Here is a 15310-nt window from a genome sequence, read left to right as displayed (position 1 = left end):
TCACGAAAAACCTGAGAAAAATTATATGTTTCCTGAACTAAAAGAATGTGTAACTTTAGACGTGACGATACCCGAAATGACTCTGATCAGTAAAAGGAAGAAAATTAGAATGAGACCTAGATATAGTTCAGTAAAGAAAGTGAAGAAAATGAAGAGAAATAAATTGAAAGCTGCAAAGAAAGTTGAGAAAGCGTCAGTGAAACTGAAGAAGAAAATTCGTAAGGGATCGAAGAATGTCAGCGCAGAAAGATCAGACCCAAGTATGAAAAGGATGAAAAAAGAAAAGAGAGCAATGCATTCATCTGATGAGCATGAAAGAAAGTCCCAAAAGAAACGAGACAGGAAAGAATGGAAGAAAGTTACTAGTGATGGTTCTCATAGTGAGGAAAATATACTAACGGACAACCGGAAACGAAAAGAAAAGACTTTGGAAATAAGAGAAAATACAAATAGTTTTGGCAAACTAATAGTTTCCCTACTTGAAGAAAGTTGGAAGAAGAAGAAGAAAAATGAAAAGCAGAGAAAAAGGATAAATAAGAAGAAAAGGAAGAAGAGGCATGATCGTGACGACGAACAGGGATCTTTAGAAATGGAAGTAATAACCAAGACGAATAATTCAAGAAGAAGATATATTTTGAGTTGTCGATTGGTACTGATGTGTTTGTAAAGTTGGTATATTTTAGTAAATATCACAAAGTTTCCATTTAGCTTGATAGAAATGTTGATACTGATTTGTGTATTTTTTTTATAAAAGAGTGGAAATTGTTAAATGTATGTAAGCATTTTTAGAGTTTTGTATATACTACGAAATGCTGAGTGTATTGTAATCAGAGTATTTGAAAAAAAAATAATGTCAGTTGTTTTATGTACAGGTTATGTGAAACTTATGCTTCAATTTAAAAGGTTTAATGATGGTTTTGATAAAAGTGCTGGTAACTATTATTGTCAATGAGCAGGTAGATAATGAAAATTTGAATTTGAAAATAACTTTGAAATAATAGAAAAATGCCAAAGAGTAAGAGAAAAATGGAAATAATAAGATAGAAAATATGGAAGTAAGCCTCAAAATCGTTAAGAATAATGAAGAACAAATGAGAAAGAAGGTAGAGCAGTCATGCTCAGAAGAAAGTTATTTGAGGAAATACTTTAGAAAGCAAGGTTAATAGCATTAATAGAATGATGAAGTGATGAGAGTTCTTGGACATAGCTATATGAGGTAAAAGTCAGTGTGTATTAAGATATAGTGCGAGAGAGGCACATAAATATAAGGTCGAAGGCGGACCGGAAATGTTGAAAAATATAAGGTCGAAGGCGGACCAAAAAATGAAAAATAGTAGGTCGAAGGCGAACCGAAAATCATTGTTGTTATGTAATAAAGAACATGCTGATATTTAAGTGAAAGATTATGTCCAGAATTCTGTTGAAATTTAAGAAATAGTTTGTTAAAGAGATAAGCGACGTATTGTATGATGTAATTTCCTGAAATTAGTAATTTGAGCATGCTGATACGCTAAAGAAGAAAGAAGAAATGACAGGTAAAGATCATGGAAAGAGAAAGGAGGTTTACTGTTAGATTATTTTCATGAGTATGATGATATTTTGTAAAGATAGAAATCAAAATATTTTTATAATGTTCTACACTAACCCGCCTGTACCCGCTCTAGTAAATAATTGAATCACAACATGAAGAAAATTTAAAATTATGGAATTGCAGAAACAGTAAGAGGAGAATTTATGTAAATCAGTTAAAACAATTTGAAAACCTGCAAGACAATATGTAAAAGATTGATATTACTTGTAGTATATTGATAAATCATGTAATAATGATTCAAAGTTGATTTTATGTAATCTATGAAGATATATATGTAATGAAAAGAAATTGAGTTATATGTTTATTATGCTTCAATGTTTACAAATTGTAATTTTATGGAGATTATTCTTACAATGTGGTTGTAAGAAACGATTGAACAGAATTAATATGTGAAATTGAAGGAAAATCTATATGTGTTTACTATGTTATAAGATATTTTGAAATTGTAACCTGAATTTTTTTTAAACGTATGTACGAGGGCTGGTCAAATATTTAAGGAGATGAAGAGACTTGGAAAGACATTAGCTCTCCTTGATCAGTCCATCTAATGCCTTTTTTGGGGAAGGGGCATCTATAACCGATTATTGTAACACTCTTCCTCCGGAACGAATGAGGAGAAAGAACACTTCACACCCCTCTTAAGTAATAGACTGTTCTGGACTTTTGGCAGACAAAGAGTGCAGTCGGCGGTTAGATGTTATGACGTCGCGTCTTTGTGGTTCGTGTTCGCGCGCTCGTTGCTGGCAAAACTTGGAAAATTTGCAGTGACACGGGCAGTTGACATTTTGATATTTCGTTACGTTGAAATGCTGAATTGAATAGTGAGTTCGATCCCAAAAAGAAACTTGAACGGTGAACTCGCAGCCTGGAAGAAGGAAGAGTTGCAGCGTAACCGGATCGGATCGCCTTCTACAGACTGAAGCGGAAACATCAGGAAGTGCATTTAAGAAATTAGGAAGATACATCAACAGTGGTTTTGTTAGTGATAAGTGAACCTGGTTTAAGTGTCGAGAGCTCTCGTGAATATGGTTTATGGATTATTAGCGTCGAACAGTATAAGGTAAAAAGTACAGCGCTGAACTACAAAAAAGCTAGCTAAAACCGTGAGTAATATTTCCAATGTGTTACATTTTTTTAAATTTTGTGTTCATTTTATGCAAGGTTTATACATTGAAAATTCACCGAGACAATCGGGACATTCTCTGTATATCCCTGTATCTGGATTTTCCGGTGTAAACCAGGTGAAGGAGACTTAACAAGGGCCTCCTTGCGATTGTTTTAGTAAAAATAGAATCTGAGTAATAAAAATATGTGAAAGGTAATTTTCATCTTTGCTTCACTCATTTATTCAGGTATTGTAAAAAACTGAAAAAATCCTGCTTGTATCTTGAACGAAAGCAGGCAAACGCATTTCAAAACCAAAATACTCTTTTTAATGTTATACAATGCCAAAGTATTTTCAGTTCAATTTGAAATTGTGATTTACAAAGTAGTAGTTGTATAACTAATAGTAATAACAAAAATAATAATATTAATAATAAACATTTCTATGACTCTGCCACTCCTGGAGAAAAAATCCTGCAGGTGCCCTTGCGAATAAACAACTTTCTATGAAATTCGTTATTTTTTTTCTAGAAAACAACAATCCTGAAAATGAAGGTGTACAGAAGAAAGGTGAAAGAAGAAAAAGAAGAAAGCTGAAAAAGAACATGAAGAAGAATCCAGGTACACAATCATCAAATAAAGGAAAGAATACTGGTAAGTATTAAATCTACAAATGTATAATTATTATTAGTATTAATCTTTGTTATTGGGGTGTAAGGGGTGACCTTCCACGTAGTACACCCAATTGTCAATCTCACTTCCACATCCTACACCCTGGACTGCATTTTGCAGACGAACAAGACTGGCGACTGGCCCTGGCCAGTATAATTCTGTGTGTTGTCCTGTGGCTTGTCCTTATGTGTGCTGAGTGCCCCTTTACAGCTTCAGCTTTTAACCGAAGTCAGAATATTTTAATATTTTAGTTACGACACAACGTTACAGTTAACAGTTGGGCTGAAAAGTTCGTAGGCTAACATAGTAAAAAATATTTTTTTGACAAAATTCGATTTTATTATTCAATATAGTTGCCTTCGAGGGCGATACAACGATTATAGCGGTCATACAATTTTTGGATGCCATTTTTATAGTACGATTTTTCTTTAGCCTCAAAATAGGCCTCGGTTTCGGCGATTACCTCTTCATCAGTGCTAAATTTCTTTCCAGCGAGCATTCTTTTAAGGTCTGCAAACAGGAAAAAGTCACTGGGGGCCAGATCTGGAGAATATGGTGGATGGGGAAGCAATTTTATTACAGTTGAATATCGCTAAACATTGCTCCGAATCATCAAAACGTTGTTGCTTTTGATCGATTGTGAGCACGCGCGGCACCCATTTTGCACACAGCTTTCGCATGTTCAAATATTCATGCACAATATGTCCAACACGTTCCTTTGATATTTTTAAAGTCTCAGCTATCTCGATCAACTTCACTTTACGATCATTTAAAATTATTTTGTGGACTTTTTTGATGTTTTCGTCGGTAACAGCCTCTTTGGGGCGTCCACTGCGTCCATTGTCTTCGATGCTCATTTCGCCTCGTTTAAATTTAGCAAACCACTTCTCAATGGTTGATTTTCCTGGTGCAGAGTCCGAATAATGTTTATCAAGCCAAGCCTTGGCTTCAACAGTATTTTTTTTCGCCAAAAAGCAATGCTTTATTAACACACGAAATTCTTTATCCATTTTTTCACAATAACAAAAGCTGCTTCACTCACAATGCTATATCTCACGAACTAATTATCCGGCAGCTGTGAAATTTATACACGTATCTTTTGAAGGTTAGTACTAAGTAAAAATCACATGGACTTAATTCTAGTAACGCCATCTATGAGTCAGCCTACGAACTTTTCAGCCCAACTGTTATGTTTATTTTAGTTCCTGTTAATCTAAGTCAGAATATGTTAGTCTTCCAACGTTACAGTTATGTTATTTAGTTACATTTTAGTTCAGGAAAGGGGCTGGATCCCATATAAAGTGACGAGTGCAAAATAGCATAAGTTCTGATGCACCCAAAATTTTAAATTCCAATCAAAAAAAATCTGTTTTTTTTTTTTCTTCAAAACAATACATGAAGCTAGGAATAATCACAATAGCTGGTTATTTCGAAACATATGCATCTTATATAACTTGTAATAAACGGTACAATTATTTTCATCTTATGCGGAGGCCTCTGAACCAATGGGACCTGGAGCGAGTGCCCAAGTTGCCCTTTCCTAGGACAGTTCTACAAGCATGCACTACAATCAATAGCTCTGAATCTCCTTTGACATGTCTCTGAAAACTAAGACCTGGGGTAATATAGAATGAGCGAGCATCTTGGCCTTCATCAGGTTTCTTAACAAGAATCAAGTAAACTCTTCTTTCCTCCCATTCGTGCCACATGGCCTGTTCACCTACTGTCGGATTAAATATTATTGATACTTGAGTTTGTATGACCAATCAAAGATTGGCCCTACATTCCCAAATACAAGCAAAACACTAAATCTATGTTAACCAATTTGTTTTTTGACTATGCCTTACATTTTTTATCATGGTGAAGGGCCAGTTTATTTAGTTTTGCAGATGAACACGGATTACGTGTCTCGTGGTGCAGGCCGAAGGAATGCTAAGTTTTCTTTTCCGCACCTAAGGTAACCGCGAGGAATGAGAAATGTATGATCACCAAGCAGCTCCCCTCCTTACTAAGCACTAAGTTCTGATTGCGACAGAGTGCAGGGGCCACGTTCTTTAATAATTTAAATTGAATTGATTAATTTGTTAAATCAAACTGTAAGAGATAAAAGCAAAAAGGACAAAATGGTCCACAACAAGGAATCTGTATACCAAGTTTGGTGGTGCTAGGATCAACTCCCCCCCCCCCCCTTTCCATAATTTCTTCAATTGGCCATATCTCAAACTGTAAGAGGGAGAGCTAAACTGACAAAAATTTTGCAAAAATTAACAACACGTTTGACACATACTCTACCCATCTGCCAAGTTTGGTGAACTCATGACCCCCGTCCTATTTGCCGTACCCCCCCCCCCTTGGAAAAAATGTTTGTTTGTTCATTACTTGTGAACGAATGGTCACAGAGAACTGACCCCACTTGATTTCTTCTTGTGGGGTCATGTGAAAAGTCTTGTGTACAAGACACCTGTAGTAGATTGAAGAGGATCTCCTGGCAAGAATTCTCGCTGCCTGTGACATTGTTCGAACGACCCCGGGGTTGTTCCAACGTGTACGCCAGAACTTTGTGCGAGGATGTCATGCCTGCAGCGAAGCTGGGGGATGCCACTTTGAACAACTGTTGTGAATGTAGCAGCTTGTGAAACTTGTGCAGGTAATAAAAGTATTACATCTTCATACACCGATTTTCTCCTATAACTTTCGACTAAGTCGTTTCCGGACCAGGGTTCCTGATCTCAAATTGATACATGTGCCCTTCTCCATCATCCCTGAAAGTTTGTATCATCAGCCCGGAAACACCCTGTATTCCAAAATAGATAAATACTTCTATTCTTTTTTCCCAACTTGTGAATGAGACAGGTTTAAATTTGAATTTGAATTTTAAGTTACAGGTGCATCAGCACTTAGGCTATTTTGCACCCGTCACGTTATACGCGGTCCAGTCCCTTACCATAACAAATAATACAACTGTAACGTTGCATAACTAAAATCTTAAAATTGACTTGGGTTAAAAGCTGAGACTGTAAATGGGCAGTCGACACACATAAAGACAAAATACAGGACAGCACAGAATTATACTGGCCATGGCAAGTCGCCAGAGCCTTGTTATTCTGCATAAAACAGTCCAGGGTGTACTCTGTGGGAGTGAGGTTGATAATTGGATGTACTACATGGAAGGTCGTCACCCCTTACACCCCGAAATGAGACGGGCTTGAGCGACTAAGATATTATTTGTTATTTTTCACAAGAAAAAAAAATACATTCTGAAAATAGCTAACTCAAGTAGATAAATACTAGCATGCACACAGTGCTTTTAAGTGTTGTTGTTTTGATTCCTTTTCCTGCATAAAATCTTATATTGCTCTCCAGTTAGATTAGTTAGTTAGATTATGTAGATTCAAAATGGGCTTTTACAACATTCCATAAAAATATTTTTTATTTTCGCTGATATTTTTTCAGATATCTGTTTTATACTTGAATATAAGGCTATTGAGGGTCAGATATTATGCTTAGCTTCAGTTTCGATATAATATCTTTACTTGTTAAAGAGTGGAGGGGGGCCCACAAATGTGGGCACTGGGCACTAATGGGTGGGGTGTTTACTTGCCCACAAATGTGGGCACTGGGCACTAATGGATCTCCTGATATTTATTATGATAGAGCAATTATAATAAGTCACTCTTCTACAAGAGCTTTAAAGTAATTTATAATGCAAAGGTTCTAAATTTATGAAAGTACAGTTGGCCTGTTCAACATTTTATGCACTGAAGTATACTACAATTTACATAATATCTCCTTGTATATATAATGGTAGATTTTTTTTCTTAGTAAATTACTCCCAAAATATTTCGTCTACATGAGCTTGAAATAAATTTATAATGCAAATTTCTGGATTTAGAAAAGTATCTCTTCGATTTTTCAAAAGTTTATTTGTGACTTTGAAACCGTTCAATACATTTGATGTGACATCCCACGTTGCACTTTCTGCACTTTTTCCAAGTATTCTTCTTGCACTCTCCACATCGTATTTGTGTTTTGTTGGTTTCTAAGATGTGAAGAGCACCATCTAGTGAAATGTTATCGTCAACTCGTAACTTCCCAGTTGTGGATACTCGTGACTGCCTTGGACGCTCTTGTGTGTACCTAGACAAATAATTCTGAACTACAAAGCGGGTGAATGCGAGAAGATCTAAACCCTGCTGGTGTCCAATGGGTGTTTTTAATCTGTACAGCTGCCAAGCGTTATTCATTGTAATATTTAAAAAATAAGCAATGAGCTGCCAGTACCATTTTCGGTTTCGAATTGTGATGCGGTAAGTAGATATGTTCTGATCCATTTGGTCTATTCCACCCATGTAAGTGTTGTACCTCGCAATGCAAGCTGGCTGATCTATAAAAATGTGCTTCTTTTCTGCTCGACACCATCTTTTACTTTTCACCAATGGATGCACACCACAGCTCGTCGATGCTACAGTTACAACGTTGTTGTCATTGTATTGCACCAAAGTTATTGCAGATTTTGTGCCCGTGACCTGGTTATACGAACCACGGATTTCCTTCTTGAACACTTTGGAATTAATGAGAGGCGCCTTTTCAACTCGATTTACTCGATTGTACCAACTGCATCATGCCCTTTTTCAAGTAAGGAGTCAAACAATCTGAGGGACGTAAAGAAATTGTCCATGTACAGGCAATATGTAGTATCAGGTGGCATTTTGTTGAACAGTTTCGTAACAACAGAACCACCTACTCCAAGCTCAGGAATAGTATTACCTGTTGAGGCCCCCTGGTATGGTTCAACCTCGAAGCTGATTACTAGATAAATGTGTGATATCAAAATCTTCTTCAGAAGCGCTATCCTCATCGCTGGCCAATGCATTTTCAGGTGGTTGAATATACACATCCGCATGAAGTACGTCGTCCTCTTCAAGAAGAGAGAGTCCCGGGTTCGAATCCCGGTCGGGCTTGGTTTTTTGTGAATGTCCATTCAATAATTTGATCAGTTCATCACTCATCCCCATCTTCGCAAATTAGCCAAGAGGCACAAAACGCGAAGTAAAATAAACTAAATCAAATCAAATCAAATCTTCAAGAAGAGCTGCGATTTCTTCAACATTTACCCTGGAAAGAAAAATAAATGCTTGTATTTATCTGATACCATTAGATATAAACAAAATTTCATTCAACTTGAAAAGAACGAACGGCAAGGAGGCATTAAATGACAGTATTTCCAAGCCTACCTTTTATGCCCTTCCATTTAGAAAAAATCCGATGGCTATATAACAAAACATATACAAAGGAAATCCGTTTCCGCAATGAAGAAAACTCATAAACTTCAATCGTTTTGGTATATAATTTATAAATGCGATGTTGTAAATATTCTATGTTCCTTTTGCAACCAATGTTTTTTGTGTAAACTACAATTCATGTGAAATATAGGTCTACGGCTCAATGTTAAAAAAAAAAAAAAAAAAAAAGCTACGAAAACTGCTGTAGAAGTTCACCCACCCTCTTGTGCCAAGTGCCAACAAAAGTGGGCAGTAAAAATTAAACCCTTACTGTTACTATGCTATGAAGTTCAAAGAACCTTTTACTTTATAATAATAAACATAGATCATAGTAGTTTAAAATGACCCTAACAAATAATAGGTAGACCTGTTTAAAAACAATGAGAAAATAACTTACCTTCTGGAACTCGCCATGCTCGTAGACTTATCAACTACTACGTACTTCAACAATAGCTCGCGCCAAAACGAATGCAACATTCAATTTGATAACGCTACTGCAGATCACTGTTGCCAACTCGTAACTGATAATACCAACAATTTCATGATCAATTTTTATTTACATAGTTTGTGGGCATGATCAATAACTGCCAACAGGCGCCAACAAATGTGGGCACTGGGCACTAATGGGTTAATATATAATATATAGGAATATAATTAATGTGAAATTGTTAATTTTGTTTTTATGTTTCAAAGGTGGTGCAGCTACAGAAAATAAACATAGATCTTCATCAATTATGTCATCCGACTCTGCAGTTCTGGATAAAGGTAAAATATAAAATTTTATTACTGTAGAAATTTATACTCTCCCTCTAGTCTCTCGTATATCGATTGATTGATTTGGTGTTTAAGTCCACTTTATGCACAGTAAGGCTAATCGGGCTGGACCTACAGTTTAAAGTGGGATCTGAAACACTATGTGCCTCCAACGGGGGTCTCTCATATAGTATCTGGGGCTCGATCAATAAACTCGTGATAGGGGAAGCGAGTGCAGGTACCAACCAATTGCAGCAGCGCTTTGCTCTGTGCACTCGCCTTCTCCCCTTCCAAAGGTTGTGCAATTACGCGTCAAAAAAGGTTGCCTACATGACATGTAAATTACACGTAAAATACTATAAAATGTAATGTATGTAAAGAAACTAAAATTTAAAAGAAAACTTTTTTTCGTTGTTTATTGTTATATATGGCAGTTGGCAGTGGTAGAAAGAAAGAAAAAAAAAAGGCTTTTAGAAAGTTTCCTTCTGAATTTGTATGGGCTCTTATATTGCAATTTTATAAACTGCCGTATTCGTTCACATCATAATATTAGCGTATGCAAGTATATAATATGCGTAGAATTAATCTTATTGTGTGTACATTTGTAGTGAATGCCAGGGGTCTCTGGTTTGAATTCGAGCCTGGACTTGGTTTTCTTATCTAGTGCCTCCTCAATGGTGCAGTTGTAGTGTTGTTGCCTTGTAATCAAGGGATCCTGTGTTCGATACCCGGTGGAGGTAGGCACATGGCACAATGGATTGGATGACACTTTCAACTGTAGGTCCAGTGGTTTTCTTGTAAAAAGGAAGGAAGGGAAGTGCATGAGTACAGTTGTGCCTCTCTGCCAGTCAGTGGCGCAGGAACGTTTTTTCATTTGGGGGGGTACAAAATTCAGCATCCCATATATATAAACACACATACTACTGCACCTAGAAATACATTTCGGGGGTCCAACCAAGTGTTGCAATAATAATAATAATAAATAATAATAATTATATTTAATTAAATTAAAATATTAATTAAATATGTAAGTTAATTAATATTGTATTGTTGTTATTACGTGAATAGGTAAAAGATAGTAAAAGAATAGAGATATAAAAGCATATAGCTTACGTGTAGTTAAGATCGCCACGATTTGCATAAAAACAACTGCCCTGGCAAGGAATTTAATGTCAAATAGAAAAATAATTGAATATTTATTGAATAACAAACAAAAGTTAGATCCAATTAACAAAAAGTACAGTTTCTGATTAATATTTTATGGATATTATCATTAGTTGTGTGCATAAATCTTTGGAACCTTTCAAAGCCGTATGATCCAAATTCATTGCCTTCCAATAAGTTCAGCGAAAATGACCATCGATTATATAACAAATGCTAAACAATTATATTTTGATTATTTACTTTTACTACTTGTTAAGTCTTTCGGGGGAGTGTCCGGACCCCCTCTTAAGTACGTCCTTGATACTTAGGTATAATGTGAAGAAATGGGAAATATTCTATTTTAGAACAGCACACACGAATGTCCTGTTATTTAATGCAAAATTTGCATAAAAATTTTTTATTTGTTTTTCTTAGAATTTATGGTTTTTTTAAACAGATTTTAAAACCAGATAACAATTCTGAAACATATATAGCTCTGGACTTCGTTCTGGCCTTATTTGAATTTAACGGAACGGAAACTCAGGAGTTCGAAATGTGGAAATTGCGAACAAAGGTACATCTATTCATTTTAATGCAGGTTGAGATAAAAAGGGGTGAGGAGGATCTTGAGCCACCCCAACCAGGAATAATCATCTCCCACCCACTGGATATAGAAACCACATTATTGAATATATCATACTTATAGAGTTCCACTTGAGTTCATTCTAATTTTAAATTCCCATAGCTACGCATAAAAATATCTTTAAACAATTTATGGCAAATGTGTACCACATCCAATGTCTTTTAGAAGCCATGTATTTGGTATTTACTCAGACATCTGTAGGGCGTTGTATTAAAAAAAGAAGAAAAAAAACTGAGTTGAGATGGTTCCCGATCAACTCGTAAAGAGTCTAACTTTGAAATATTTGTGAAACATTTGACAAAGCATTTATTTGTTATATGATTAGCTGTACCTAATAACACTCTTCAAGCACTGAAAGTACTATCATTACATATACAAAATTGAAATCCTTCAGATGTCAGAGGAAGCAAGGCAAGGCATACGCTCAAAAGATTTTTTTTTTTTCGTTTCAATCTTTGGTGGACAATATGAAGAACCGCCCAAGGTTTCTTTTCGTATAGAGTAGTATTAAATGCAGATACATGCGTGTGTTTTAGGGCGACATGTCAATTTCTCGTTTATGTGAAAAGGTAAACTTTAATGTAAGGAAAAGCATGTGCACGTCACAGTTAAAGATTTTCGCATCTACAAAGAAAATCCAAAACACATTCCCATCTCGCCGGCCTCCATAGCGGAGGGGTTAGCATAACACGCTTTGACGCCAGTGGTCGCAGGTTGGGCATGTGAGTGTTCATCAATTTCATCATATCATCACCCATCCTCATCTTTGCGATTAGCCAAAAGTGGCAGATATGTGAAGTAAAATAAACCAAATAAATCAATCAAACATTCCCATCTCATTCAAAGACCTTGCGAATCCAATCCAAAATCTACCAATAGAACCTGCAGTGAGTTTCATTCATCTCGTGCATTCATCTGACTAATGTAATTTTCTTACAGTTTAACTTTAGGGTATGACTTAAAATGGCATTGTGTTTGTGTTGCATTCGATACCAAAATTAGATTTTAAGTCATTAATAGTTATAAGTATACCTATAATACATAGGTAAAAATAATAACCTTCCCCCTCCTCTGATAATATCACAAATTGAACCCTGTTTAAATGTCTAGGAAAAATTTCATTTCACCTAGGACTGATATCGCGATGCGATGAGTCGAGAATTGTCACAGCCTCATCTCGTCTCCTGTGTGGCGAGGTCCTTCTCGTTCATGTTTGTGTTTATTTTTGTTTCGGTTTCCACTCAGAAGTTATTAAAACTTATTCTAGATTCACTTCATGCTCAGATAGGCTAATCGCGACTCTATTTTCAAAATCTCTTATTAATATATAGTAGGTTTAAGTATAGTTTTCCGAACACCCTCTTACAAAGTTATGAAAAATATGGGTGAGGTGCATCAGTACATTGTACCCCCCAAGTTGGTCTGTAGTGTCTCATCTAGTTCGTGTAAGTATTTTGTTTTGGAAAATTCCATTTAAATATTCAAAAGAAAATGGGATCAGTCATATACTCTTCTGATGAAGATTTGTATCTTATCTTCGAATCGACGCGACCACTTCCCTTACGCAAAGGAGCATTCGTCTGCAGCGTGCTTGTCTGAGAGCAAATCTGATTCCATCGTTCCACACACATTTTAAACAATTTTCATCTTAAAGAGGTTTCCAAGAACTTAGGTCAATGAACTAACTAGTAGCAACCACAATGTAGTAGAATAAGTTTAGAATACTTTGAATTTCTGTGGTAAGGAAGATAATGTTTAGGCCTATAAGTTATAAACAATATACAGTCGACTCGCGATTATCCGAGCTAATTGGGACCGAGATTGCCTCGGATACGGAAAAACTCGGATAATACGGAGATAATGTGCTAATAGGTCGTAAATGACGAAACAACACTTAAAACTGTATAGTAATTATTTATTACTAGTACAACGTAAATGAGAAGATTACTTTTTCCGCTTAGAATAGGCCTACACAGACTTAACCACCACCGTAACAATCGGATACGCCGGCAATGTAACGAACACACTCAGCGCGGATGGTGACTTGACTCCATAAAGAAAAGGGGGGGGGGGGGGGCGTTATGAAGCGCAATGTTTTCAAACCACTCCCTCGGTTAACCCGGAGCCACGGTTAATCGGGACTCGGTTAATCGCGAGTCTACTGTACACTTTTTTTATTGTGTGAACTTAAAATAGGTTCTTTCACCTTGCGTCTGCTATCAAATTAGCCAGGGGGTACAACTCGATTTACGGATTTAGGGGGGTACAGTACCCCCTTCAGAAATTTAGGGGGGTACAATGTACCCCCCCCCCCCCCCCCCGTTCCTGCGCCACTGCTGCCAGTGGTTGCAACCGTTGCACTGTTTGTTTTACATATGTGTGTGCGTGTTTATTACATGATAACTTCCCGTTCGTAGGCTCACAACATGCCACATTTGTCTCGAATCTGACTTTTGGAAAACTAAATAGTGTTTTAAAGGGATTTACTCCATATTTTTTTGCACTATAATAGTCCAAAATGTATGGAAATTAGCAGCATGCACTTCAATTACCCAGCGTCAGTAATGTTTGCACGAAACCGGAAGTTGCTGTGCGAAAGTCCAACAATAGATTGTGCAATTCGATATGTTTTTGTTTACTCATCGATAGCCCCTATACTGGAAACTTTTCTATATCTTGAAGCCAGTGGTGGGGATTGGGTTCCAAAACTGGGTGGCAAACACAGTATATTTCCCTTTGCAGATAAGGTTTAGCATAGTACGAGGTCAAAAGTGGCAAAAAGTGAGGGGACAACTGCCCCCCCCTCACCATCCCCCTAAATGCAGCCACTGCTTGGAGCTGTGGAACTCAAGTCAGAAGGGCATTTGGCTTTGACTGCTAAGTTCGAGCCAGGTTCGATTCCAAGGGTTTGTGATCTAAGGTCTGAATTTTGTCCGCCCTTGTCCCTGTATAAAGCCGCTCTGTAGTACACAAAGCCTCAAATAAATATGTACCTGTGGGGTAAAGTAAAAAAAAATGCTGATAAGCAAGTTTTGATAATATAAGCTATTGAAACTCAACTTGAAAAATGTCAATAATCAATTTTCTTCGTAGACTCAAAAAGAAAACCTTTCCGGTGGCGTAGTGGTAACGTCATCATCTTGTAACCAATGGGGCTCAGGGTTCTATACCTGGTGGTGGGCATAGTGGTTTGGATCCCACCTTGAATTTTATGTCCAGTCCCGATTATCCTATCTGTGCATAAAGTGGAATTAAAACAATAGCGTAACTCGATACTAAAAAAAGAAAAGAAGTAATAGCGAATCACAGATAAACAATACTTTATTTTTGTGAGCGTATGGTCAAGACGGTAAGAATGTGGTCATATTTTTTTCTTTTTCAGAAGTTGGACCGATATCGTTTATTAGACACATGAGGATAAGGCGAAACGAACGTGGATTATCTTATCAATTCGTATTTGGTGATTATTTTAAAAAATGTGAAAAAATAATTCTTGTCGACCCGTATGTGAATAATAAGCTGCAGGTGAGATTATTCATTATTAGAGAGTCCCGTAGAATATACATTAGATATAGAAAAAATATACAAATTTTCCAAAAATTACTTAAGAAGCTCAATAACAAGAGTAAGATTGAGTGGAATGGCACTGTCAAGCATCGAAAGTTATCGAGCTTGAAAATAAACTAGCACAAGAATTTGCTTCCATGAAAAAGCAATTTTAAAAGGCATAAATCTAAAGTGGGAAAATGTAACCCCCAAATAAATGACACCCCTCCTTTGTGGATGAAGGAATAATCACAAAAGAAGCTCGTACCTGCTCATTAGCCAAGCACGTCAAGTGTTCGACTTTCCTTCATCCATCTCATCTTACAGTTATCATCATTCATCCTCATGCCAGCCTCCGTGATGGAGTGGTTATCACATCGCACTACAACGCCAGAGGTCCCAGGTTCAAATCCTGTTTTGGGCATTGATGTTTGGGTGAATGTTCATTCATCATATCATCACTCATCCCCATCTTTGCAATTAGTCAAAAGAGGCACTAAAGCGAAGTAGTATATATACATTTCTCTGTACTATGACCACTTTGTCATGGAGACCAGTTACTAGGTCGTTCAAGTC

General features: G+C 36.6%; 1 protein-coding gene across 1 annotated transcript in view; it reads left to right on the top strand.

Moving 5' to 3' along the window:
• The window catches only part of LOC145982739 (DNA ligase 4-like), a gene marked incomplete at its 3' end in the record, with an annotated part of 102694 nt that extends 87881 nt beyond the window's left edge, over window positions 1-14813 (top strand). The window contains exons 15-17 of the mRNA XM_083116100.1: window positions 3227-3349; window positions 9343-9414; window positions 14571-14813. Of these exons, the coding sequence (XP_082972226.1) occupies window positions 3227-3349; window positions 9343-9414; window positions 14571-14813 (438 nt within the window). The remainder of the gene's footprint in view (window positions 1-3226; window positions 3350-9342; window positions 9415-14570) is intronic.
• Between the last annotated feature and the right edge of the window lie 497 nt (window positions 14814-15310).

Source organism: Lepisma saccharinum, unplaced genomic scaffold (assembly GCF_977018435.1).
Source record: "Lepisma saccharinum unplaced genomic scaffold, izLepSacc3.1 HAP1_SCAFFOLD_383, whole genome shotgun sequence".
Taxonomy (NCBI): Eukaryota; Metazoa; Arthropoda; class Insecta; order Zygentoma; family Lepismatidae; genus Lepisma; species Lepisma saccharinum.
The sequence above is the reverse complement of the archived record's forward strand: the minus strand, read 5'-3'. Positions and strand labels throughout refer to the sequence as shown.